Here is a 25942-nt window from a genome sequence, read left to right on the forward strand (position 1 = left end):
AAAACTTAAACTGTTAAAATCTCTAGACAAATTTAACAGTTTATTTGAGCAAAGAACAATTTTATGAATTAGCACTCAAAACTGAAAGGTTCAGAGTGTTCCACTCTGTGGCACAGAGAGTATGCTTTTATAAGTATAAATTGAACGTGGAAGTAAACTACAGAATAACTCAATTGGTTACAGCTAGGCATTTGCCTTATTTGTGCATGGTTTGATAACTTGACTGCCTATGATTGGCTGAAGCTCAGCTGTTTCTGTCTGGCTTAAACCTAGCTATTTGTTACAAAAGTATACTGCTAAGTTAGGTTTTGGTTTGTTTATTACTGAGGTAGATTGCAGTTTGTTATATAGGAACTACAAGTACCAAGTGAGTCTCAGGCTAATGGCCTCCTGCTTATTTAATTTCACATATGTAATATTGGATGTATTTTGTTTCTCAGAGAAACCAGAGCTAGTTTTTAAAGAGTTGGGATATATAGCATTTGGATGTCTTCCCAGGGTAGAATGATCTTTATTCTCTTCTAAGGTAGAGTTTAGAAAGCTTAATTTTGTGCATGTTGATGAGTGAATTTGTTAGCATCTTTTTTCTTCAGCATAGATTTCAGAAACATCAATTTTATTTTAAAGTAAAAATAAAGGCCAGGTGCAGTGGCTCATGCCTATAATCCCAGCACTTTGGGAGGCCAAGGTGGGCAGATCACGAGGTCAGGAGTTTGAGACCAGCCTGGCCAACATGGTGAATCCACGTCTCTACTAAAAATATAAAAATTAGCTGGGCGTGGTGGCACGTGCCTGTAGTTCCAGCTACTTGGGAGGCTGAGACAGAAGAATCACTTGAACCTGGGAGGTGGAGGTTGCAGTGAGCCAAGTGACAGAGCAAGACTGGTAAATAAAAATTACCAGTTTTGTTTTAAATTATGCCTTTGAATAAAATAACCTAGTTTTTTTAAGTTATTGTAAAGTCAAACTTATTTGTCACCATCAAGATGGGTTTAATGAGGGAGGAATATGTGAAAAAGAAAAAAGATTTTTACAAAGAAAAGAATTACTTATACAGTTGATCCTTGAACAACGCAGTAGGGTGCTGACCCCCTTTGTGGTCAAAAATCTATGTATAACTTTTGACTCTCCGAAAACTTAACTACTAATAGCCTACTATTGACCGGAAGCCTTAGCGATAACATAAATAGTTGATTAACACATACTGTGTATGTTATATGTATTATATATTGTATTTTTACAATAAAGTAAGCTAGGGAAAAGAAAATATCACTAAGGAAATCAGGAAGAGAAAAATATACTTCTTTAAATGGAAGTAGATCATCATTAAGGACTTCATCCTCATTGTCTTCAGGTTGAGTAGGTTGAGGAGGAGGAAGGGGGGCAGGGGGCTGTTGGCAGAGGTGGAATAGGTAGAGAAGGAGGAGAAGGCACACTGATTGTAACTTTATGGAAATACTTTGTAATTTCTTTCTGACTTTCTTACTTATTCATTTTGTTAGGAGTGGAGGGTCTTGACTCTGAGTTGTCTGGGTTCTTGGCATTTTGAACAAAGAATTGGATAAAACGTGCAAATCGATGAAAGGATGAAGCAACAAAAGCACAGATTTATTGAAACGAAAGTACACTCCACAGAGTGGGAGCAGGCTTAAGCAAGTGGCTCAAGAGTGCTGGTTAGAGAATTTTCTGGGGTTTAAATACCTTCTAGAGGTTTCCCATTGGTTACTTAGTTTACACCCTATTTAAATGAAGTAGTGGTCTGCAGCCAGTCTGATTAGTTGCTGAAGGTGACCAATCAGAGGCTGAAGTGAAGTTACAGAGTTACACCCTATGCAAACATCTGATTGGTTGTGGAAGGTGAAGTGAAGTTACAAAGTTACAACCCTGCACAAATGAAGACTAGGCCTGTGAGCAGTCTGACTGGTTGCAGGAGGGGACCAGAAGTACTTGGCATTTTTCATCTGTGACACAGAAGCAGAGGAGCTGCAAAGGGAGTAGCCTCTGATCCTTTTGTTACTTGGGCGTGGAAAGTTGGGGTTTTCCTTTTGATTCAGTCTAGGAAGTCAGTGTGAATTGGCCTTAGGTTCCCTGCCTCCAGACCCTATTGTCCTGGCTCAGTTTCTCTAAAAATATTTCTATACAGTACCAATCTTCTTCTACCATTTGCTTTAGTTTTAGTGTATGTATCATAGAAAGGTCCATGTTACAAAAGAAGTCAAAAGCAACCTTGAATGATCAGAACGCCTCTGCCAGATTGTCTGATGTCAATGTGTTTTCTGATACTGATGTGTCTCCATCTTCCTCATCATCTGGCACTGTGGCTCAGAAGCATTCATCTCTATCAAGCTGTCTTCTGTTAATTCCTCTGGTGTGATGTCTGTTAGCTTTTGAATTTCTCCAAGATCCCTATCTTGAAACCCTTCACTCCACCTGCCCCACCTTTTTTGCCACATTCACAATCTCTTTCATGATTTCCTCGATTGGCTCTGTTGTAAATCTTATGAATTCATGCATGATATCTGGACACAGTTTTTTTTCAGCACAAATTTATTGTTTCAGGCTTGATGGCTTTCACAGCTTTTTCTATAACAATGATATTGTCTTCAACAGTGTAATCCTTCTAGAATTTCGTGATGTTCTATCAGTGTTCTCTTGCATAGCTTTGAAAATTTTTTCCAGAGTATCATGTATAATGAGCCTTAAAGGTCCTCATGATCCCCTGACCCTAGAGGCTGAATTAGAGGCCTTCTGTTTGGGAGAAAGTAGACCACTTCGATACCTTCAATGTTGAACTCATGGGTTTCTGGGTGACCCTGGGCATTGTCTAATATCAAAAGAACTATAAAAGACAATTCCTTATTGGCAAGGTACTTCTTGACCTTAGAGACAAAGCATTGATGGAACCAATCCAGACAAAGGGGTCTTGTCCAAGCCTTTTTGTTGTACCAGAAGACTGGCAACTGGTGTTTATCTTTTCCCTTCCAGGCTCAGGGGTTAGCAGCCTTATAGATAAGGGCAGTCCTGATCATAAATCTAATTGCATTTGCACAAAACAGTAGAGTTAGCCTATCCCTTCCTGCCTTAAATCATGCTCACTTCTCTTACTAATTGATGTCTTTTGTGGGTCTTTTTTTTTTTTTTAACTTTTAGGTTCAAGGGTACTTGTGTGCAGATTTGTTATATAGGTATTTTGTGTGTCATAGGGGTTTGGTGTGCAGATTATTTCGTTTGTGGCATTTTTTTTTCCAGATGAGGGTACTTTTGTTTGTATTTAAAACCTGTTTGAGAAGATATCCTTTCTTCTCCATGATTTTTTTTATTGACACCTGGGAACTTGGCTGGTGCCTGTTGGTCAGCAGAAGCTGTTTCTCCTATTATCTTGACTTTTTTTTTTTTTTTTTTAAGTCAAACCTCTAAAATTATCAAAGCCTCTTATGCTGGCATTGAATTATCTGGCTTTAGACCCTTCACTTTCCCTTTGCTCTATGTTGTCATTTAATAACTTCCTATTTTTTCAAATCATATGAGAGTCTGTAGCCTTTTTGATAGCAATCCTGCACCCACATAAAAGCTGCATTTTCAATAGGAAATAAAAATGTATTTCACAAAAAGATTTTTGTGCCTGCTAGCGTAGCTGCAGCAATGGCTTCACAAATTTCCTTTTCTTTTTTAACAATGGTCCTGATGCTGGATTCATTTATCTTGAAATGGTGGGCCACCACAGATACAGACTTCAGTCTGTGGTACACATCAAGCGATTCATATTTTTCTTGTAATGTCATGACTTTTCTCTGCTTCTTGGAAGAAATTCCAACATCACTAGTAGCACTTTATATGGTTCCTACCTATAGTGTTATTCAAGGTTTACAATATTGCACTAAAGACAAAGAACATGCGATAACCATAAGAGATGACTTGCAGGTTTGTTACACAGGTATACACGTTCCATGACGGTTTGCTGCCGCCATCAACTTGTCGTCTACATTAGGTATTCCTCCTAACACTATCCCTCCCCTAGGCCCCCACCCCCCAACAGGCCCCAGTGTGTGATGTTCCCCTCCCTGTGTCCATGTGTTCTCATTGTTCAACTCCCACTTATGAGTGAGAACATGCGATGTTTGGTTTTCTGTTCCTGTGTTAGTTTGCTGAGAATGATGGTTTCCTGCTTCATCCCTGTCCCTGCAAAGGACATGAACTCATCCTTTTTTATGGCTACATAGTATTCCTTGGTGTACATATGCCACATTTTCTTTATCCAGTCTATCACTGATGGGCATTTGGGTTGGTTCCAAGTCTTTGCTATTGTGAACAGTGCTGCAGTAAACATATATGTGCATGTGTCTTTATAGTAGAATGATTTATAATCCTTTGGATATATACCCAGTAATGGGATTGCTGGGTCAAATGGTATTTCTAGTTCTAGATCCTTGAGGAATCGCCACACTGTCTTCCACAATGGTTGAACTAATTTACACTCCCACCAACAGTGTAAAAGTGTTCCTATTTCTCCACATCCTCTCCAGCATCTGTTGTTTCCTGACTTTTTAATGATCGCCATTTGTGGTTTTGATTTGCATTTGTCTAATGACCAGTGATGATGAGCTTTTTTTCCATGTTTGTTGGCTTCCTACATGTCTTCTTTTGAGAAGTGTCTGTTCGTATCCTTCACCCACTTTTTGATGGGGTTGTTTTTTTCTTGTAATTTGTTTAAGTTCTTTGTAGTTTGTGGATATTAGCTCTTTGTCAGATGGATAGATTGCAAAAATTTTCTCCCATTCTGTAGGTTGCCGGTTAACTCTGATGATAGTGTCTTTTGCTGTGCAGAAGCTCTTTAGTTTAATTAGATCCCATTTGTCTATTTTAGCTTTTGTTGCCATTGCTTTTGGTGTTTTAGTCATGAAGTCTTTGCCGATGTGTGTGTCCTGAATGGTATTGCCTAGGTTTTCTTCTAGGGTTTTTATGGTTTTAGGTCTTACGTTTAAGTCTTTAATCCATCTTGAATTAATTTTTGTATAAGGTGTAAGGAAGGGGTCCAGTTTCAGTTTTCTGCATATGGCTAGCCAGTTTTCCCAACACCATTTATTAAATAGGGAATCTTTTCTCCATTGCTTGTTTTTGTGAAGTTTGTCAAAGATCAGATGGTTGTAGATGCGTGGTATTATTTCTGAGGCCTCTGTTCTGTTCTGTTGGCCTGTATATCTATTTTGGTGCCAGTACTGTGCTGTTTTGATTACTGTAGCCTTGTAGTATAGTTTGAAGTCAGGTAGCATGATGCCTCCAGCTTTGTTCTTTTTGCTTAGGATTGTCTTGGCTATATGGGCTCTTTTTGGGTTTCATATGAAATTTAAAGTAGTTTTTTCTAATTCTGTGAAGAAAGTCAGTGGTAGCTTGATGGGGATAGCATTGAATCTATAAATTAGGCAGTATGGCCATTTTCACAATATTGATTCTTCCTATCCATGACCATGGAATGTTTTTCCATTTGTTTGTGTCTTCTCTGATTTCCTTGAGCAGTGCCTTGTAGTTCTCCTTGAAGAGGTCCTTCACATCCCTTGTAAGTTGGATTCCTAGGTATTTTATTCTCTTTGTAGCAATTGTGAATGGGAGTTCACTCATGATTTGGCTCTCTGTTATTGGTGTATAGGAATGCTTGTGGTTTTTGCACATTGATTTTGTATCCTGAGACTTTTGCTGAAGTTGCCCATCACCTTAAGGAGTTTTTGGGCTACGACGATGGGGTTTTCTAAATATCATGTCATCTGCAAACAGGGACAATTTGACTTCCTCTCTTGCTGTTTTTATACTCTTTATTTCTTTGTCTTGCCTGCTTGCCCTGACCAGAACTTCCAATACTGTGTTGAATAGGAGTGGTGAGAGAGGGCATCCTTGTCTTGTGCTAGTTTTCAAAGGGAATGCTTCCAGCTTTTGCCCATTCAGTATGATATTGGCTGTGGGTTTGTCATAAATAGCTCTTATTGTTTTGAAATATGTTCTATCAGTACCTAGTTTATTGAGTGTTTTTAGCATGAAGCAGTGTTGAATTTTATCAAAGGCCTTTTCTGCATCTGTTGAAATAATCATGTGCTTTTTGTCATTGGTTCTGTTTATGTGATGGATTATGTTTATTGATTTGCATATGTTGAACCAGCCTTGCATCCCAGGGATGAAGCCGACTTGATCGTGGTGGATAAGCTTTTTGATGTGCTGCTGGATTCAGTTTGCCGGTGTTTTATTGAGGATTTTTGCATTGATGTTCATCAGGGATATTGCCCTGAAATGTTCTTTTTTTATTGTGTCCCTGCCAGGTTTTGGTATCACAATGATGCTGGTATCATAAAATGAATTAGGGAGGAGTCCCTCTTTTTTTATTGTTGGGAATAGTTTCAGAAGGAATGGTACCAGTTCCTTTTTGTACCTCTGATAGAATTCAGCTGTGAATCCTTCTGGTCCTGGGCTTTTTTTGGTTAGTAGTCTATTAATTACTGCCTCAATTTCAGAACTTGTTATTGGTCTATTCAGGGATTTGACGTTTTCCTGGTTTAATCTTAGGAGAGTGTATGTGTCCAGGAATTTATCCATTTCTTCTAGATTTTCTAGAGGTGTTTATAGTTATTTGTATAGAGTTGTTTATAGTATTCTCTGATGGTGGTTTGTATTTCTGTGGGATCAGTGGTGATATCCCCTTTATCATTTTTTATTGTGTCTGTTTGATTCTTCTCTTTTCTTCTTTATTAATTGGGCTTGTGGTCTGTCTATATTTTGTTAATCTTCTCAAAAAACCAGCTCTTGGATTCATGGATTTTTTGAAGGGTTTTTCGTGTCTCTCTCTCCTTCAGTTCTGCTCTGATCTTAGTTATTTCTTGTCTTTTGCTAGCTTTTGAATTTGCTTGCTCTTGCTTCTCTCGTTCTTTTAATTGTGGTGTTAGGGTATCGATTTTAGATCTTTCCCACTTTCTCTTGTGGGCATTTAGTGCTATAAATTTCCCTCTAAACACTGCTTTAGCTGTGTCCCAGAGATTCTGGTATGTTGTGTCTTTGTTCTCATTGGTTTCAAATAATTTATTTCTGCCTAAACTTCGTTATTTACCCAGTAGTCATTCAGGAGCAGGTTGTTTAGTTTCCATATAGTTGTGCATTTTTGAGTGAGTTTCTTAATCCTGAGTTCTAATTTGATCGCACTGTGGTCTGAGAGACCATTTGTTATGAATTCCATTCTTTTGCATTTAGCTGAGGAGTGTTTTACTTCAGTTATGTGGTCAATTTTAGAATAAGTGCGATGTGGTGCTTAGAAGAATGTATATTCTGTTGGTTTGGAGTGGAGAGTTCTGTAGATGTCTGTTAAGCCCACTTGGTCCAGAGCTGAGTTCAAGTCGTGAATATCCTTGTTAATTTTGTCTTGTTGATCTATCTAATACTGACAGTGGGGTGTTAAAGTCTCCCACTATTGTTGTGTGGGTGTCTAAGTCTCTTCGTAGGTCTCTAAGAACTTGCTTTGTGAATCTGTGTGCCCCTGTATTGGGTGCATATATATTTAGGATAGTTAGCTCTTCTTGTTGGGTTGATCCCTTTACCATTATGTAATGCCCTTCTTTGTCTTTTTTGATCTTTGTTGGTTTAAAGTCTGTTTTATCAGAGACCAGGATTGCAACCCCTGCTTTTTTTTGCTTTCCATTTGCTTGGTAAATATTCCTCCATCCCTTTATTTTGAGCCTATGTGTGTCTTTGCACATGAGATGGATCTCCTGAATACAGCACACTGATGGGTCTTGACTCTTTATCCAGTTTGACTGATGGGTCTTGACTCTTTATCCTGTGTCTTTTAATTGGGGCATTTAGTCCATTTACATTTAAGGTTAATACTGTTATGTGTGAATTTGATCCTGTCATTATGATGGTTATTTTTCCCGTTAATTGATGCAGTTTCTTGATAGTGTTGATGGTCCTTACGATTTGGTATGTTTTTGTAGTGGCTAGTGCCAGTTTTTCCTTTCCATATTTAGTGCTTCCTTCAGGAGCTCTTGTAAGGCAGGCCTGGTGGTGACAAAAATCTCTCAGCATTTGCCTGTCTGTAAAGGATTTTATTTCTCGTTTGCTTATGAAGCTTAGTTTGGCTGGATATGAAATTCTGGGTTGAAAATTCTTCTTTTTAAGAATGTTAAATATTGGCCCCCACTCTCTTCTGGCTTGTAGGGTTTCTTCAGAGAGATCCACTGTTAGTCTGATGGGCTTCCCTTTTTGGGTAATTCAACCTTTCTCTCTGGCTGCCCTTAACATTTTTTCCTTCATTTCAACCTTGGTGAATCTGATGATTATGTGTCTTGGGGTTGCTCTTCTCGAGGAATATCTTCATGGTGTTCTCTGTATTTCCTGAATTTGAATGTTGGCCTGTCTTGCTAGGTTGGGGAAGTTCTCCTGGATAATATCCTGAAGAGTGTTTTCCAACTTGGTTCCATTCTCCCCGTCACTTTCAGGTACACCAATCAAACATAGGCTAGGTCTTTTCACATAGTCTCATATTTCTTGGAGGCTTTGTTTGTTCCTTTTCATTCTTTTTTCTCTAATCTGTCTTCACGCTTTATTTCATTATGTTGATCTTCAATCTCTGATACCCTTTCTCCCACTTGATCGATTAGGCTATTGATACTTGTGTATGCTTCATGAAGTTCTCGGGCTGTGTTTTTCAGCTCCATCAGGTCATTTATGTTCTTCTCTCAACTGGTTATTCTAGTTAGCAATTCCTCTAATCTTCTTTCAAGGTTCTTAGCTTCCTTGCATTGGGTTAGAACATGCTCCTTTAGCTCGGAGGAGTTTGTTATTATCTGCCTTCTGAAGCCTACTTCTGTCAGTTCGTCAAACTTATTCTCTGTCCAGTTTTGTTTCCTTGCTGGCGAGGAGTTGTGATCCTTTGGAGGAGAAGAGGTGTTCTGGTTTTTGGAATTTTCAGCCTTTTTGCTGTGGGTTTTCCTCATCTTCCTGGATTTACCTACCTTTGCTCTTTTATGTTGGTGACCTTTGGATGGGATTTCTGTGTGAACGTCCTTTTTGTTGATGTAGATGCTATTCCTTTCTGTTAGTTTTCCTTCTCTAACAGGCCCCTCTGCTGCAGGTCTGCTGGAGTTTGCTGGAGGTCCACTCCAGACCCTGTTTACCTGGGTATCACCAGCGGAGGCTGCAGAACAGCAAAAATTGCTGCCTGTTCCTTCCTCTGGAAGCTTCCTCCCAGAGGGGCACCCACTAGATGCCAGCTGGAGATCTCCTCTATGAGGTGTCTGTCAACCCCTGCTGGGAGGTGTCTCCCAGTCAGTAGGCACAGGGGTCAGGGACCCACTTGAGGAGGCAGTCTGTCCCTTAGCAGAGCTTGAGCACTCTGCTGGGAGATCTGCTGCTCTCTTCAGAGCTGGCAGGCAGGAATGTTTAAGTCTGCTGAAGCTGCACCCACAGCCACCCAATCCACCAGGTGCTCTGTCCCAGGGAGATAGGACTTTTATCTATAACCCCCTTGACTGGGACTGCTGTCTTTCTTTCAGAGATGCCCTGCCAGAGAGGAATCTAGAGAGGCAGTCTAGCCACAGCTGGTTTGCTGCACTGTGGTGGGCTCCGCCCAATTCGAATTTCCCTGTGGCTTTGTTTACACTGTGAAGAGAAAACCACCTACTCAAGCCTCAGTCATGGTGGGCACCCCTTTTCCCACCAAGCTCGAGTGTCCCACGTTGACTTCAGACTGCTGTGCTGGCAGTGAGAATTTCAAGCCAGTGGATCTTAGCTTGCTGGGCTCTGTGGGGGTGGGATCTGCTAAGCTAGACCACTTGGCTTTCTGTCTTCAGCCCCCTTTCCAGGGGAGTGAACGGTTCTGTCTCGCTGGTGTTCTAGGCACCACTGGGGTATGAAGAAAAACTGCAGCTAGCTCGGTGTTTGCCCAAACGGCCGCCCAGCTTTGAGCTTGAAACCCAGGGCGCTGGTGGTGTAGGCACCCGAGGGAATCTCCTGGTCTGTAGGTTGTGAAGACCGTGGGAAAAGCATAGTATCTGGGCCAGAGTGCACTCTTCCTCACGGCACAGTACCTCACGGCTTCCCTTGGCTAGGGGAGGGAGTTCCCTGGCTTCCCTTGGCTTCCCTGGGCTAGGGGAGGGAGTTCCCTGAGGCTTTGTGCTTCCCAGGTGAGGCAATGCCCCACCCTGCTTCTGCTCCCTCTCCATGGGCTGTACCCACTGCCTAACCAGTCCCAATGAGATGAGCTGGGTACCTCAGTTAGAAATGCAGAAATCACTTGCCTTCTGCATTGATCTTGCTGGGAGCCGCAGACCGGAGTTGTTCCTATTTGGCCATCTTGCCAGCCAGCCGAGAGATCACTTTTTACTGTGATAGGCAATTTACTGCAGAGAGGAACTGTTCACACAGAGATGATTAGTGTCACATGGTATCGTGAGTAGATACTTGCAACACGAGCTCATCGCAATAGCAACAGGAGGTGACCACAAAGTTATTACAGTACTAATTTTATGCAGTTATGATTTAATATTGTGTCTTTGCATTTGTTTGTATTTCTTTCAACTGCAAATGGTACTAGGTACCATCTATAAGTGTGTGGGTAAGTGCTGATAAATTATAACTTTTTATAATAGATTTATATATTTTTTATGGTAGAAATGATGAGATAGACTGGTATCTACATATATTTTATGCATTTTTGGCGTACCTTTTTAATTTTTTTAAGCCATGCAGTTCATCTGTGAATTTTTTCAAATTGTCACAAATCTCCAAAAATGTTAAAAATATATTTATTGAAAATAATCCATGTATAAGTGGACCCACACAGTTCAAATCTGTGTTGTTCAAGTGTCAACTTATTTAGCTATTCTCAAACATACCTCTTTTTATTTAAAAAATTTCTTTCTAGTTTGAGTTGGAAAACTGATGCTTGTTATGTAATCACTGTTGGTGACAGTGCAGTCATACAATGCATGCAGAATTTACCGGTTGGAAAGATTAGTTTTTAGTTGATTTTTTTTTTTTTTTTTTTTTTTTTGTAAAGCAAAACTTCTTATCTCAGCTATTAAAACTGTTCCCCACAGTTGCCCACAGCTCGAAACCTGTCAAATGTAGAAAATAGGGACATCATAGGAAAATTTGGAGGGCATAGTACAAAGAAAGGCGACAGCTGGTTTTCCCTTCCAAAGGTCAAAATGACATTAGGCTGGAGTTGCCTTTCTGCCCTGTTCTTGGTTTTATTAAATTTATTTGGGATCTCATCTGCCATGAGCCTGACTTTTGCTCAGGAAAGAGGCCTGAGAATTTAAGGATTATCTGTGAGTGTGTAGAGCTGATGGAACTTTGTCTGCTAATGTTTTCGGGTTTTCTTTGAATTCTGTTCTTTCCAATTCTTCACATTGGCCTGAGTCTTCTTGTGATTGCTGTGAAGATAATTATTCAGGTCCTTTCTGATCTTTCTTATTGGAAACTGGAACCAGCTCTCCTTGACTGTGACTCACTCGCTAAATGTGTAAAGAAATGAACAGATCTGAAACAAGATTTTTTCAGCTGGAAAGAGTACACCAGAACTGTACACAACTGTGATGAGTTATTGGCATAAGTACTTATTTAAAGATTTTCTTCCACTGGATGCTATGCTACCTTGTGTGAACAGTTGCGTTTGTCTATTTCACTATTTAGCATAGTGTGTGGTACACAGTAGGCATGGAATAATGATAATAAATGGATTAAATTGATGCATGAAGGTATACAGGAGACTTTAAGCCATCATAGACAGTTCCAGGCAGGAGAATATGAAGATGTAATTTCAAGTACAGTTGTTATTGTCAGTTTTGCTTTCCACGGTTTCAGCTACCCATAGTCAACCACAATATAAAAATATTAAGTGGAACATTCCAGAAATAATACATAAGTTTTAAGTTGCTGAATAATGTGATGAAATCTTAGGCTGTCCCACTTCGTCTCTGCTGGGACATGAATTGTCCTTTTGTCCTGCATATTCATGCTGTATATGTTACCCACCCTTTAGTCACTTAGTAGCCATCTGGATTCTCAGATTGAAAACAGTGTGTATAGGGTTCTGTTCTATCAAATGTTTCAGGCATCCTCTGGGGGGTCTTGGAATGTATCCCCCATGGATAAAGGGAGACTACTTGTATAATCTGGTAAAATGGATGAATTATTCATAAACAATGTCAGAACCAGCTATTTCAAACAAGATTAGATTCTCTAGCCTAATATCATATGCCAAGATAAATTATATATGGATTAAGGATTTAAATGTAAAAAAGAAATTATAAGAGTTCCATACTAAAATGCAGGTTTATATTTAGTAAAATAGTCAAAAAAGTTGTTTGTTTTTTTTTAAAAAAGCATAACATCAGGGCCTAAAATCACAAAGGAAAGGAGTGGAAAATTCATCCCCATAAATATTAAAAACTAGTGTGTTGCAAATAAATTCAAAAGATAAGGGAAATACTGGGGAAAATATCTGAAACATGACAGAGAGTGTCATTAATATATCATGGACTTTTACATTTTAGAAAAAAAATGACTGATAGTAGTGAAAAGACTATAGGAAATGAAGAAGTAATTCACAGAAAAAGAGTCAACTCAATTTATCAGAGAAATGCAAATGAAATCAAGATTGCATTCTTCACCTATCAAATTGGCAGATGCAACAATAGCTGGTACTTACTGAGCCCTTTCTGTGTTAGCTACTATTCTAAGAGTTACCACCACTCATATGTATGTAAAGGCTAATGGAGTTGTAAATTTAACTTTTGAGGACTTTATCATATGTATGCGTATTAGTCTGTTCTCACACTGCTAATAAAGACATACCGGAGACTGGGTAATTTATAAAGGAAAGGCAGTTTAATGGACTCACAGTTCCACATGGCTGAGGAGACCTCATAATCGTGGTAGAGGGCAAAGGGAAAGAAATTCATGTCTTACATGGCGGCAGGCAAGAGAGCTTGTGTAGAGGAGCTCCCCTTTATAAAACTATCAGACCTTGTGAGACTTATTCACATGAGAACAGCATAGGAAAGACCCGCCCCCATGATTCGATTACTTCCCACCAGGTCCCTCCTACAACACATGAGAATTATGGGAGCTACAATTCAAGATGAGATTTGGGTGGGGATACAGCCAAAACATATCAGTATGTTATGGCCTTATCTAAAAGTTGTTTTGTTTGTAAGCAGTTTGCCCTACAGTGTGAGGAAAGTGCATCACTGTTGTGCTTTGGTTGTCCAACTCTTTGCTTACTCTGATGCTTAGGTATGAGTTGATGACAGTCATTTGGAGAGCAGTTGCACTCCTAAAATGGATGAAATGTTCTCTTCAAACTTGTGGTGTACCATCTTTCTATGGCTCTGTGACAGTTACAGATCCGAAAATTAGGTATAATGGCTTTTGAAGCAAAAATCTCATTCTGAATAAATCTCCCATCTGTTCCAATAACATTTTAATTGTGCATCAAATATGGTACTTATTTTTAAAAACTGCCTAGCAGGATAGTTTGTGTTACTCTGCCTGTATCCATGACCGTGATAAGAAATGTAAGAAAAGGCCAGGCATGGTGGCTCACACCTGTAATCCCAGCACTTTGGGAGGCCAAGGTGGGTGGATCACTTGAGGTCAGGAATCCAGACAAGCCTGGCCAGCATGGAGAAACCCTGTCTCTACTAAAAATATAAAAATGAGCCAGATGTGGTGGTGCATATCTGTAATCCCAGCTTCTTGGGAGGCTGAGGCAGGAGAATTGCTTGAACCTAGGAGGTGGAGGTTAGAGTGAGCCAAGATCATGCCACTGCACTCCAGCCTGGGTGACAGAGAGACAGACTGTCTCAAAAAGAAGAAAAAGAAATGTAAGAAAAGCGGTTGAGTCTTACTTTCATTTGTATTTCTCTCACTGCCTAACATAGTGCCTTTCGCTCGGCTGGAATATACAATAAATGTTCATTAAACTGACTATTGTTTCCTTCTCTTTATGTCAACAAAATAATTCAGCTTAAACATCAGTTCACAATCCTGGGTCAAAATCCTGAAGCAAAAATACAGGATATGTATGATTTGTAGACTTTTCCCAAAAGTTTTAATGTTGGAATCTTTGTGTTTGACTCCCCACCATCTGTTCATGGAAAACTCTTGCCAGTTACTGGTTTAGGAATGGGCACGTGATGTGAGCCTAACCAGCAAGGCTTGTGGGAAGTCTGTAGACTTTTGGGAAGGAAAGTGCAGTCATGCGTTGCATAATGATGTTTTGGTCAACAATGGACCACATATACAACAGTGGTCCCATAAGATTATAATACTATATTTTTACTGTACCTTTTCTGTATTTAGATATTTTTAGATATAAAAATATTTACTGTTGTGTTACAGTTGTCTGCAGTATTCAGTAGAGTAACATGCTGTACAGTTTTGTAGCCTGGGAGCAGTAGGCTGTATCATACAGCCTAGGCATGTCATAGGCTATACCATCTAAGTTTGTGTAAGTACACTATGATATTCACATGACACAATCATGATGCATTGCTCAGAAGAAATCATGCGACACATGACTGTATTTCTCATTCCTAGAAAGGAGGCACATGACGAGATGATTATTGTGTCATACAGCCTAGGTGTGTTGTAGGCTATACCATCTAGGTTTGTGTAAGTACACTGTGATGTTCACACAACAAAATCGCCTAATGTTGCGTTGCTCAGAAGGAATCGTGACACATGACTGTATTTCTCATTCCTAGAAAGGAGGTACATGACAAAATGATTCCTTTCTTTTGGAAGAAAGGACAAGATAGCAAAGCAGGAAATTTTCCCTGACTCCTTCGTGGGTGGGAACTGGAGTGCACAGGCACTAGAACTAGCCAGCTGCTTCAGTGCCAGAAGGGCCAGACTCCACTCACTCTGTCCCACTGTGTCCCACCCCTTGCAGGAAGGGAGTACAGGTGAGTGGGTGCAGGAGCCGGGTGAGTGCTTTTGGGCACTGGCAGTAGCAAAACTCCATGTGCCCTCATGGCATCATCTAGGGGGCTGTCTATGACCCCTGAAGCCCCAGAAAGAGGGTTACAGTCCATGCTCTTTTAGCTTTACTCTCCATAGATGGCTTAAGTGCAGCTCAGTGGAGGGTCAGTGTGACAGCCTTTTGCACCTGCACCCAAATTCTTGTCCAGCGTCCAGAAAGAATGAGGTTGCATGAAAATTGGAGAGGGTAAATGCGGAGGATTTTATTGCCGATGAAAGCATCTCTCAATGGGAAGGGGAGCTGAAAAAGGAACAGAATGGGAAGATAATCTTCCTCCAGAGTCCAGCTGTCCCTGGCCTGGCTGGGCTCCTTTTTGAAGCAACACGTCAAGCTGTCCCTCTGAAGTCAAGCTTCTCTCCAACATCCAACCGTAGTCTTTGACAGCCAGCTGCTGCTCCTCTTCTCCTCTCTCTGCTTGCAGGGGCTGGGGTTTTTGTGGGTACAGGATTGGGGTAAGGTGGGCCATGGATAGTTTTGGAAAAGGCAACACTCGGGCAGGAAAATGGGAATGCATGTTCTAATTTTGGGCTGTAGTTCCAGGCTTAAGAGTGGGGCCCTTGCTGGGGACCCATCCTCTTCTGCCCAAAATTTTCCTGCCTCCTGTCCCTATCGTTATGATGTGATATGATTCCTGGAACTCCTTTCTCATGGCCATGAATGGAGCCAGCTCTTGAGGGTAAAGTGAGCACACCACAGATAGCAGACAAGAGCAAAGAACATTACAGAGTCACTGCATCAAATAACCTGTATACTGCACTATTGCTGGGCTCTGTTTTTGGTAGCAGAATAAATTTCTTTTTTTTTTTTAAAAAAGGCTATCACCTTATGAGATATGCTTTTATATTCACTTCACAGCTGAGAAAATTGTCATAGAGATAGTAAGTGCGTAACTTGTAATACACAACGTTGGCAAAGATTGGGGAAAATAGTTGGTGGGATTATTGATTCAGGAATTCCACTTCCAGGTATTTGTTCTAGTTACATTAGTATAGCTTTGGTCATAAATTTTACATAAGATTTTTTGTGACATTTAAAATAGCAAAAAGCAAATCTAAATGTCCGACAATAGAGAACATGTTGAATTAAAGCCATTGAAATATGCAGAATTGTGTTTATTGACATAGATGCTTATGATATATTGTTAATTGAAAAAGCAGGTAACAAATTAATATACAGTATTATGTTAATTATTTTTAAAAAGTACATATTCATAGAAAAAGTTTGGAACAATCTCAGATATCATCTGTAGGCTATTTCTGTTTGAAAATAACCAAATAGATTTTTGGGTTGACTCAACAAATTATGGTTGAGTCAATCTTACTTTCCTATTTTATAAATTTTTTTTACATCATTGGGTATTTAATCATTTTAAAAATCTACTCAGGCATCATTTGTATAATAGTAATAATAATTTAATCCCCCTTATTTCTCATGTCTCGTGCCTTATCCATCATCCCTCATATCCTACTCTTAGCCCAGATTTTCCTTGACAGCTTTATTTTCTTGGAGGGCAGGTATGGGGAACCAAATTTGTTTCTTTACCCTAGCTCTAGCCACTTCCACAAAAGCTTTTACAGGTAATGTCCATTTTGCCTATTATTATTATTTTTAGTTTAACCAATACTTAATATGTGCCCACAGCTCACTACCCAGGCCCTGATTTAGACATTAGGAATAAAAACTATCTCAACTTAGTTAAAACCACCAGATTCATTGCTTGAAAACCTGTTCTGCCACTTAATAGCTGTGTGATTTGAGCAGGTTACTTAACCTCTCCATTTGAAAGCAAACATTTATTGAGCTCCTGTTACATATTAGGACTGGAGATACAGTATTAAAACAAGTACCTGTTCATGAAACTTACATTCTAATGGGAAAAGATCATTGATTAATATACAACAGGTAGTGATAAGTGCTATGAAAATAATGCACTTATAAGAAGAATAAAGATGACAGCAGATGGGGTGTGAATGTGGGGGCATATGGCTTATTTTAGAAAGCATAGTCAGGGAATGTGTCTGTCATCAGATGATATTTGAGGAGAGACCTGCAGGAAGTGAGCCAGCCAGCCATGAGGTTGTGTATGGACAAGAGTTGTAGGATGAAGCAGTGGTGTGCTGGTGCTGGCTTGCATTTGTTCTGATGGCATGCATCTCTTCCCAAACTCTGTATTCAGTGAAGGCAAATTAGTGGCTCAAAAATAGCCTTGATGAGAGTGTTTACACACAGAAACCTGCAAATACTACAAATTAGGGTTTTCTCCCCTGCCCCCGAGAACTACTTGTTAAATATTTTACCAGCACACCCCTGGCAAGAGGAAGAGGAAGGATGGAGGCCCTGAGGCAGGAGCAGGCTTGTTCTGTTGAGGAAGTCAAGGCAGTCAGGATGGTGGAACAGAATGAGAGGGAAATTGACAGGAGATGAGATCAGAGGTAGCCAGGAGCAAGATCAGTAGGCCAGGTAAATACGTTGGACTTTGGTCTATGTGAAATGGGGGCCATTGAAAGGTTTTAAACAGAGGAGTGACACTGACTTAAGCTTTGAACAGGACCACACAAGAGAGGAATCCAGAAGACCAGTTGGGAGACTTGAGCAAAATTGTAGGAAAGAGGTAACAGGCCAGGTGCAGTGGTTCATGCCTGTAATCGCAGCACTTTGGGAGGCAGAGGCAGGTGGATCACTTGAGGTCAGGAGTTCGAGACCAGCCTGGCCAACATGGCGAAGCCCCGTCTCTACTTAGCCTGGCGTAGTGGCACACGCCTGTAATCCCAGCTACTTGGAAGGCTAAGGCATGAGAATCGCTTGAACCCAAGAGGCAGAGGTTGCAGTGAGCCAAGATTGCACCACTGCACTGCAGCCTGGGCAACAAGAGCAAAACTCTGTCTCAAAAAAAAAAAAAAAAGTAATGATGGCTTAGGGGTAGAGGTAGTAAGAAAAGCACCTTGATTTCTTCATTTTTTTCAGACATTGTGAAGATTAAATAACATTTAAAACATGCTTAGCCTAAGGTCTTTTGTACAGGAGGCCCTCAATAAATGGTAGCTGTCATATGGTATTATTATTGACAGAAGGCCCATACTGGAGTTGGGTAGGGTTGTTCATATCTAATTAAGAAGGCAAGTAATTTTAGTACAAGTGGTAAGTGCTATGTTTGAGACAAGTGGGAGCGTTGAGGAGAGACACTTAGCCCAGCTAGGGGTAGGAAAGTCCAGGAAGGGTGTTAGAGCAAAAGGGGACAGCTTTAGCAAAGGCATGGGGATGGAGAATTAGAAGGAAAGTGGAACTGCTTAAAGTGTCCACACTTCCCGATTCAGGTGATAATAAGATCACAGCTTCATCCTTAGCATTATTAGCAAAATAATCGGTGATCTGAAGCAACAGAGATTATTTTATTACTCTATGTGTTAAGTAAATCACCCAGCAGGCTGGGGATCGTGATGTTCCAATTCCAGTTCACTTGGTAACTTTACGTGTTACACAGAGCCTTTGATTCTGATCAGCCAGATCTAAAAATGTAAGCTGGTAAGAAATGTTTAAAACTTGCTATGGAGAAAGGAGTTCTTAATCTGGGGCCCAAGCATGGCCTTTGGGAGGTCTGTGAACCCGTTGAAGATATTTGCAGAATTGTGTGTGTGCACATGAATTTGGGGGTAGAAGCGGGACACAGGGAGTGTTCATAGCTTCTATTGGATTCCCAAAGAGTTTTGCAGCCCAGAGAATATTTAAAACACTGCTACTGAGATGAATATCAGAGGGTAAAGTAAAATCGGTCTAGAAGAACAGGGATGTTTTTGTCTGCCATTCCATCTATCATTAAAATAATTTGATTAAATCATATTCTAAATCACATGAAATCAGTTAAAACATTTCACTTAAAAGTGATTACTTATAAAAAGGCTTTTGTCACTTTTATTCAAATACGAACTGTCATTTTGGGCCGAGTGAATATTCATTCCAACTTAAAATTTCAGCTGTGCCAAACTCTGGGATGGTAAATGAGCTATAGTATAATCAAAAGTGCTTCCAGGCCAAATTCACTCTATTTATCATGCTAGGATCAAACCTGCTATTCTTCCCTTTGAAAATGTTCTCTGCCTCTGATTTTGTTGTTTAGTTTTTATTGATTCCCTACAATCCCTCATGTTATTCTGCCAAGTCTCCAAAATGACAAATATTCCCTAAGGCTTCTTCAAAGCCAAAGAAAAAGGAATGTTTACTAAAATTTTATTTTTAAAGGAGGATTAATAGAATTTAACTTTCTGGCTAACTTCTGAAGACTCATGTGATTCAGAAATTTGCCACCTTCTAGTCACACATAGATGGTGAAAATTTACTCACCTGACTACTTCTGTCTGCCAATGTGAAATGGGCTGTTAATAGTTTCCATTTCTTCAATGCTATGATCCAAACGCCTTGTTAAGTGCATTATGTATATTATCTCACTGAATCCTTGCAACACCCACTGAGATAGAGATTTGATTCTCATTTTATAGATACCCAACCTAGGCTCTGAGATACTAGATTACTATCTTGCCCAAGATCACACAGCCAGTGAGCAGCAGAACCAATAGGTGGAAAAATGGTGAAAGTAAGACGTCCCATGAAGGACGAGTGAGCTGCCCAAAGAAAAGCACCGCTTTTCCTTGTACTATTGCCATTTTTCATTGTGTGGCATTTTTCAGTGCTGCTGTATCAGGCATTGTGTCAGAACAATGGATGAGAAAAATATCTAGGAATTGGTGATTGAAAAGGGTTGTGGGAAATGAATTCATCTAGTTAATTAAACTAAATATCTTTTAAGAATAATGACGGAGGAAATTAGAGTTAAATTTTAGTACTTACCATGAGCAAAGCATTAATGTGAGGTGCTTTACTTACATTATTGCAATGAATTCTCCTATTAAGGGTCCTGAGGAAGGCATTTACTACCCCTGTTTTACACATAGGGAAGCGGAGGTTCAGAGGAGTTGTGAGAGTTTCCCAAAGTTACATAGATAGTAAGATGGTATGATACGACCAGGATCAGCCTTCTACTATACCATACGTAAAATTCACTTCAAAAGCTATTTACTAAAATTTAAACTATGTAGGGGCCAGCCATCATGTCATTAAATTCTGTATACTCCTCAGAACATAATATAGTACTTGGTACCTAGTAGGTACTCAAGATAATGTTTCTAGGTTGATCACCCATCATAGTGGGTTAAAAAATGGAACATCAAAGGCACAAAGATGTATCCTATTTCCAAATACTAAAAAAGAACTACCTTCACATTCCTTACAGGTTATACTGTTCCTTAGAAGAAGACTTATAGAAAATCTTTTTAATAACTCCCTATGTATAGTTCAGAGGTTAAAAACGTGTACATATTATACAAAGTTTCCAACAAATGCACCTTGTGTATTACAACTGCATGGTACTGACATCTTCAAGATGGAAACCATGAATAGATTTGTCTAGGTAGGGGAAAAGCAGCTTGGTATTTTAGAAATACGTATGATATACAACATAGTCAAAATGCAACAACTCCAAATCACTGGAAGGTGTATTAGAAAATACTCAGGCACGTGTGTAAATGCTTTAACATGGCCTGGCCCTCTTCATGGTCCATCTGTGTATTTTTTGGTTTGTGGCTGACACCTCCTGCCTCAACACACCCAATCTTCTTAAGTGTGTCCCGAGTTGAAAAGAGCTGTCTGTCAAGGCTTTTCTGATGATGGCGTTGCTCTAATATTCCAGTGTCACCGTCTTGGTTTTGAGATATTCATTTAGAGCTTCCTCACCTAGGGAAGAGAAAAGCAGTTGACGGATCACATTCAAAGGCAGACATGTGATGTCTTCAGGCCTTCAAACATAGGTGTACAGGTCACTAAGTAAATGGAATGTGGCCTAAGCCAGTGCTTATCACACTTTGAGGTTCATACTAACCATCTGAAGACTCTGTTAAGTTGCAGATCCTGATTTGATTAAGTCTGGTGTGGGCCCAGAGGTTATGTGTTTCTAACCATCCCCTGATGATGCTGATGCTAGTGGTCCATGGACCACACTTTGAATAGTAACAGCCCAGACCAGCTACCAGGCCTTTTAAGGAGCAGAGAGTGTTGGCTGGTCAGCTTCAAACCAAAACCCTTCTGTTTTATTTCCCTACTTGATGACAGACTCTTGCCTTCTTGTCCATTTAAGCTAAACAGAAGTAACCAGGATACTCTCCTCTAGATTATATTAATTAAAGCAGAACTGAGCACAGGAAAGTTTGAGATCATTTGGTTTAATCTTATTTTAAAGATAAGGAAAATTCAGTTTATATTGTTTGTTAGAAACATAGGGGAACCTGTCTAGGCAAAAAATAAATAGGTCTGCCTTTCTTAGACTGTTTCTATTTTGAGCCAGTACCGTCATCAATCTCTACAGACGTTAAAGGGCAGTGAATAGAATGGGGAAACTAATGAGTGCGTGATTCTGGAAGTTGAGCTAAAACAAGAGCTGTCAACTTTGTCCCCATGTTAGAATCACTCAGGGAGCTTTTAAGACTCCTGACCCCAGATCACACCCCTGACCAGTTAGATCAGTATCTGTATTTTTTTGAAGCTCCCAGGTGATTTGAATCCACTCTGCAGCTAAGGTTGACAACCACTGGGCTAAGGGGTTTTTTAATTGGGGGAGGAAGAAACTATTAGAAAAACTGTAGTATTTTATAGTAAAACAGACCTGAAGCTGGTCGAATGCACTCTCTCAAAAGACGGGTGAAACAGGGATGCCTCACTTTCTAATAATAAGTTCCCTAAGAAAGTCTCCTACCGTGATTTGGATTCAGACATGAAAACCAGATTGAAGACATGGAAAAGGGAGACGAAAAGCCTTTACCTTCACCCAATGGAATTTAAAATGAGAACTACTTTTACTGCTGCAAATACATTGCCAAAGTCATTAGTAAAGAGAAAATGTAAAAAATAAATAAATAAACTCCAAATGAACTAAACTTACATTTGCAGACTGTAATTTCAGTAAATCACAAACATCTCAGTTTTTGAAACAACATACCAGACTGAGGGGAATAAGAGATGTGCTCCACAGCCAGACCGCCTGGCTTTGAATTCTCTCTTGCCAGTGCCTGGCTCTGTGACTTGAGGCAACTCACCCAGCCTCTCTGAGCCCCATTGTCCTGTTCTTTATAAGATAATAATAGTACCTATTCCTCTGAGCTCGTGTGAGAATTGCTTTTGCTTATACAGGCTAAGTAGAATGGGGCCTGGCATGTGTTTAGCACTGAAAGTAAGCTATTGCTTGAAAGGTGTTAGTGTCACTGCTCACAGTGAATTACGTTTTGGGCTTTTTACAAACTCTTAAGTCTCATTGCTCAGACTCCCAAAAACCCTGCCAATTGCAGGGTTTTTTCAGTGTTGACTCTGAAAGCCTGCCAAGAAGCTCCAAGACAGGATTTATTCTTGGAGCTCGCTGGTTATTGCTCTCCACCCATTTGCCTCTCTCGGTTCCATTTAGTCTCGTGACAGCTAACCCAAGTTCATGCCTAATGTCAGATTAAACACCAAACATATTTCAGCTAAAGTATATTGTTGCAATTTCTTTTTCCTTTCAAACAATCTTTTGAAAAGAAATATCTTTCCACACAATGTGTGTACTTTTCTGTATGTATGGTATATTCAATAGAAATGTTTAATATTTTAAAAAACGAGTGCCCTTCTAAACCCAGATCTAACTGCCATGTAGTAAATGCCCCTCAAAATCACACAGAAGTCATGAAACATAGAGCAGATTTTTCTGTGATGTGACAACAAAGGGAATGTGAAGCAGAAAAGTAAAGCTGTACCTAAGTCTTTTCCAAAGCCAGATTGTTTAACTCCGCCAAATGGGGCCGCCACATCTGTCTTGTTGTATGTGTTAATAAAAACCGTTCCTGCTTCTAGTTTTTCACTCACATACATAGCTTTGTTTATGTCTCTTGTAAAAACCCCTGAGGCCAAACCGTACTCTGTATTATTTGCTCGCTGCAACACTCCATCGATGTCCCTGTGTTTTTAGGAAGACATAAAACTTCATTAAATGTAAAACAAAAGACTCATTTTATGTTCTGAAAATTTTCCCATCTATGCTAGAAACAGGAAAACATTACTGCCATCTGCTTAAATGTTTTTGTTGTTGTTTTTTAGAGACCAAGACCAGGTATTGCTCTGTCACCTAGGCTGCAGTGCAGTGGCACAATCATAGCTCACTGCAGCCTCCATCTCCTTGGGCTCAAGTGATCCTCCCACCTCAGCCTCCCAAGTAGCGGGGACTACAGGCATGTGCCACCATGCTCAGCTAATTTTTAAAAAAATTTTTTTGTAGAGACAGCATCTCCCTGTGTTGCCCAGGCTGATCTCAAACTCCTGGCCTCAAACTATCCCCCAACCTTGGCCTTGCAAAGTGTTGGGATTACAGGCGTGAGCTACTGCGCCCAGGCTGATTAAATTTTTATAAATGAAAAATATCAGGCTTACACCAAAAGAAAGTCCCAAAAAAATATTACTAGTATTACATTTTTCATATATATCATGCAACACCTTTTAAAATCAGACCCAAAGTCATATATTCAATCTTCTTCAATAGTTCTCATTCATGATCTCCTGCTCTCTCCCCTCTCCCATGACTCCCACTTCTAGATGGATTTTCAGAGTGTCCTCCCTGTTTCCTTCCATCTCTTCCGATTTTGCACACAAGGTTCAAGCCTCCTTCAGTGCCTGAAGATGTTTCAGATCCCACCAGTGCCACTGTCGAGGTAGGAGAGTAGGGTGGTTCTGAGAGAGTAGAGAGGGCTCTGCAGCCAGACTGCCTGGTGACCTTGGTAAATGACTCCATCTCCCCACGCCTTCATTTATTATTGTGAACCATGGAAATAATAATAAAAGGACCTGTCTAAGTTGTCATGAGGATGAAATGAACAAATCATGCCTGGAACACAATAAATGTTCAATAAAAGCCAGCTATCATCAGGTAGCACATATGTTTCCAAACTTAATATTTTGGTAGAACCAACTATATAGTGCTGACTTAACTCTTCCTGTAGGTAATGGTTCACCCTCCATAAATTGGAAGATAAAAGCTCCCCGAGGGCAGGGATAACTTTATGTCTCATATACCTCTTTATGCTATGGTGTTGCATTGTCAAATGAGAGTGAATGGGATTGCATATGCTTATTCAACAAAATAGGTCACGTGATTTCCCTGCCTTTTGACTTAGTTTGTATACACATCCAAGTAGGTGAAGACATGAGCCTACTCTTTTCTCAGCTGAGTCGAGTTCTAATGTGCCTGTCATAGCGTATGTCACCTTCTTCTAGTGTGATCCTAATGCTTAAAAACGCACACATTTTCTATCACATGGCCAGCAAATACGAGCCAGGTGGTTGTTGTTGTTTTTCTTTTTGAGATGGAGTCTCACTCTGTCGCCCAGGCTGGAGGGCAATGGTGTGATCTTGGCTCACTGCAACCTTCACCTCCCAGGTTCAAGCAATTCTCCTGCCTCAGCCTCCCGAGTAGCTAAGATTACAGGTGCATGCCACCACACTCAGATAATTTTTGTATTTTTAGTAGAGATTTTGTATTTCACCATGTTGGCCAGGCTGGTCTAGAACTCCTGACCTCAAGTGATCCACCCGCCTTGGCCTTCCAAAGTGCTGGGATTACAGGCATGAGCCACTGTGCCTGGCCAAGCCAGGTATTTCATCTGGTGCTCCAGCAAAGACACAGGATCTGTTCCAAAACTGGAGGAAAAATTCGTGCTGAATTTATTGAGACAGCACAGGTTTCAGTGTAGTGCCTTATGAAGGGATTTTCAAAGGCATCTTGACTATCCAAAATTTTAAACTCACACAAGAAATCTGGAACCTAACCTGGAGTGAACTTGGAGTCTGCTAAAACTCTCACACTTCTCGATGCATTGCACATGGTAGGGACCCAAATATTTATAAAATGGACTAGAGGGAGAAAGATAGTTTTATGCCATTTCTCATTGAGGACTATCAAGATATCACCATAGCTCCATAACACATTGTTTACGTCTACAGCAATGACAAGCATATATTGATGGCAGCGGCAACAGCAAATACTTGACTCAGTAATACTCAGAATGATCTAAGGAGGTAGACGTTGTTACCAAACCATACTCTGTATTATTTGCTCGCTGCAACACTCCATCGATGTCCGTATGTTTTTAGGAAGACATAAAACTTCATTAAATGTAAAGCAAAAGATTCATTTTATGTTCTGAAAATTTTCCCATCTATGCTAGAAACAGGAAAACATTACTGCCATCTGCTTAAATTTTTTTTTTTTTAGAGACCAGGTATTGCTCTGTCACCTAGGCTGCAGTGCAGTGGTACAATCATAGCTCACTGCAGCCTCTATCTCCTTGGGCTCAAGTGATCCTCCCACCTCAGCGTCCCAAGTAGCTGGGACTACAGGCACATGCCACCATGCCCAGCTAATTTTTTAAAAAAAATTTTGTAGAGACAGGGTCTTCCTTTGTTGCCCAGGCTGATCTCAAACTCCTGGCCTCAAGCTATCCCCCGATCTTGGCCTTGCAAAGTGTTGGGATTACAGGCGTGAGGTGCAGAGTGGTTAAGTAACTGGCCCAAGCTCAGAGGGTTAGTGAGGGGAGAGGAGGCAGAGTTTGTCCTCTGACCCACTGCACCATCCTGCCTCTGACCTTCTGTGGACTAACTGTCATCTCTCTCTGTCTCCCCTGTTATATAATAAACTCCTTAAGGACAGGGGCTGTGACTTACCCATGTTACAGTAGATTCCCTCAAACCTGACTTCTAATGTCTGTATGTTTAACAACAACAACATGGGAGAATGTATAATGAGAAATGGCATAGCATGCATCCTTGGATGGATATATCAAAGGTTACTCACTA

At 40.2% G+C, this 25942-nt stretch overlaps 2 protein-coding genes across 13 annotated transcripts in view; one reads left to right on the forward strand and one right to left on the reverse strand.

Moving 5' to 3' along the window:
• Window positions 1-25942, forward strand: part of NOPCHAP1 (NOP protein chaperone 1) — a 99924-nt gene that overhangs the window by 17675 nt on the left and 56307 nt on the right. For 3 of the 9 annotated variants that reach the window (XM_063615203.1, XM_063615197.1, XM_063615202.1), the window contains exon 6: window positions 9528-13968. The exons of 3 other annotated variants lie outside the window; for them this stretch is intronic. The gene's annotated coding sequence lies outside the window, so the exon portion shown is untranslated. Of the gene's footprint in view, window positions 1-9527; window positions 13969-23686; window positions 24037-25942 lie in introns of those variants that run through there. 3 more of the 9 variants (XM_063615198.1, XM_063615201.1, XM_063615200.1) reach the window with 3 other exon arrangements.
• The window catches only part of ALDH1L2 (aldehyde dehydrogenase 1 family member L2), a 61065-nt gene continuing 51239 nt past the window's right edge, over window positions 16117-25942 (reverse strand). For 3 of the 4 annotated variants that reach the window (XM_055235966.2, XM_063615195.1, XM_055235969.2), the window contains 2 exons: window positions 22855-23054; window positions 16117-20809 (listed from right to left, as the gene is read on the reverse strand). In XM_055235966.2, coding sequence (XP_055091941.1) covers window positions 20754-20809; window positions 22855-23054 — 256 coding nt within the window. In that variant the 3' untranslated portion in view covers window positions 16117-20753. Of the gene's footprint in view, window positions 20810-22854; window positions 23055-25137; window positions 25228-25942 lie in introns of those variants that run through there. The other variant, XM_063615194.1, reaches the window with a different exon arrangement.

Source organism: Symphalangus syndactylus, chromosome 13 (assembly GCF_028878055.3).
Source record: "Symphalangus syndactylus isolate Jambi chromosome 13, NHGRI_mSymSyn1-v2.1_pri, whole genome shotgun sequence".
Lineage (NCBI taxonomy): Eukaryota > Metazoa > Chordata > Mammalia > Primates > Hylobatidae > Symphalangus > Symphalangus syndactylus.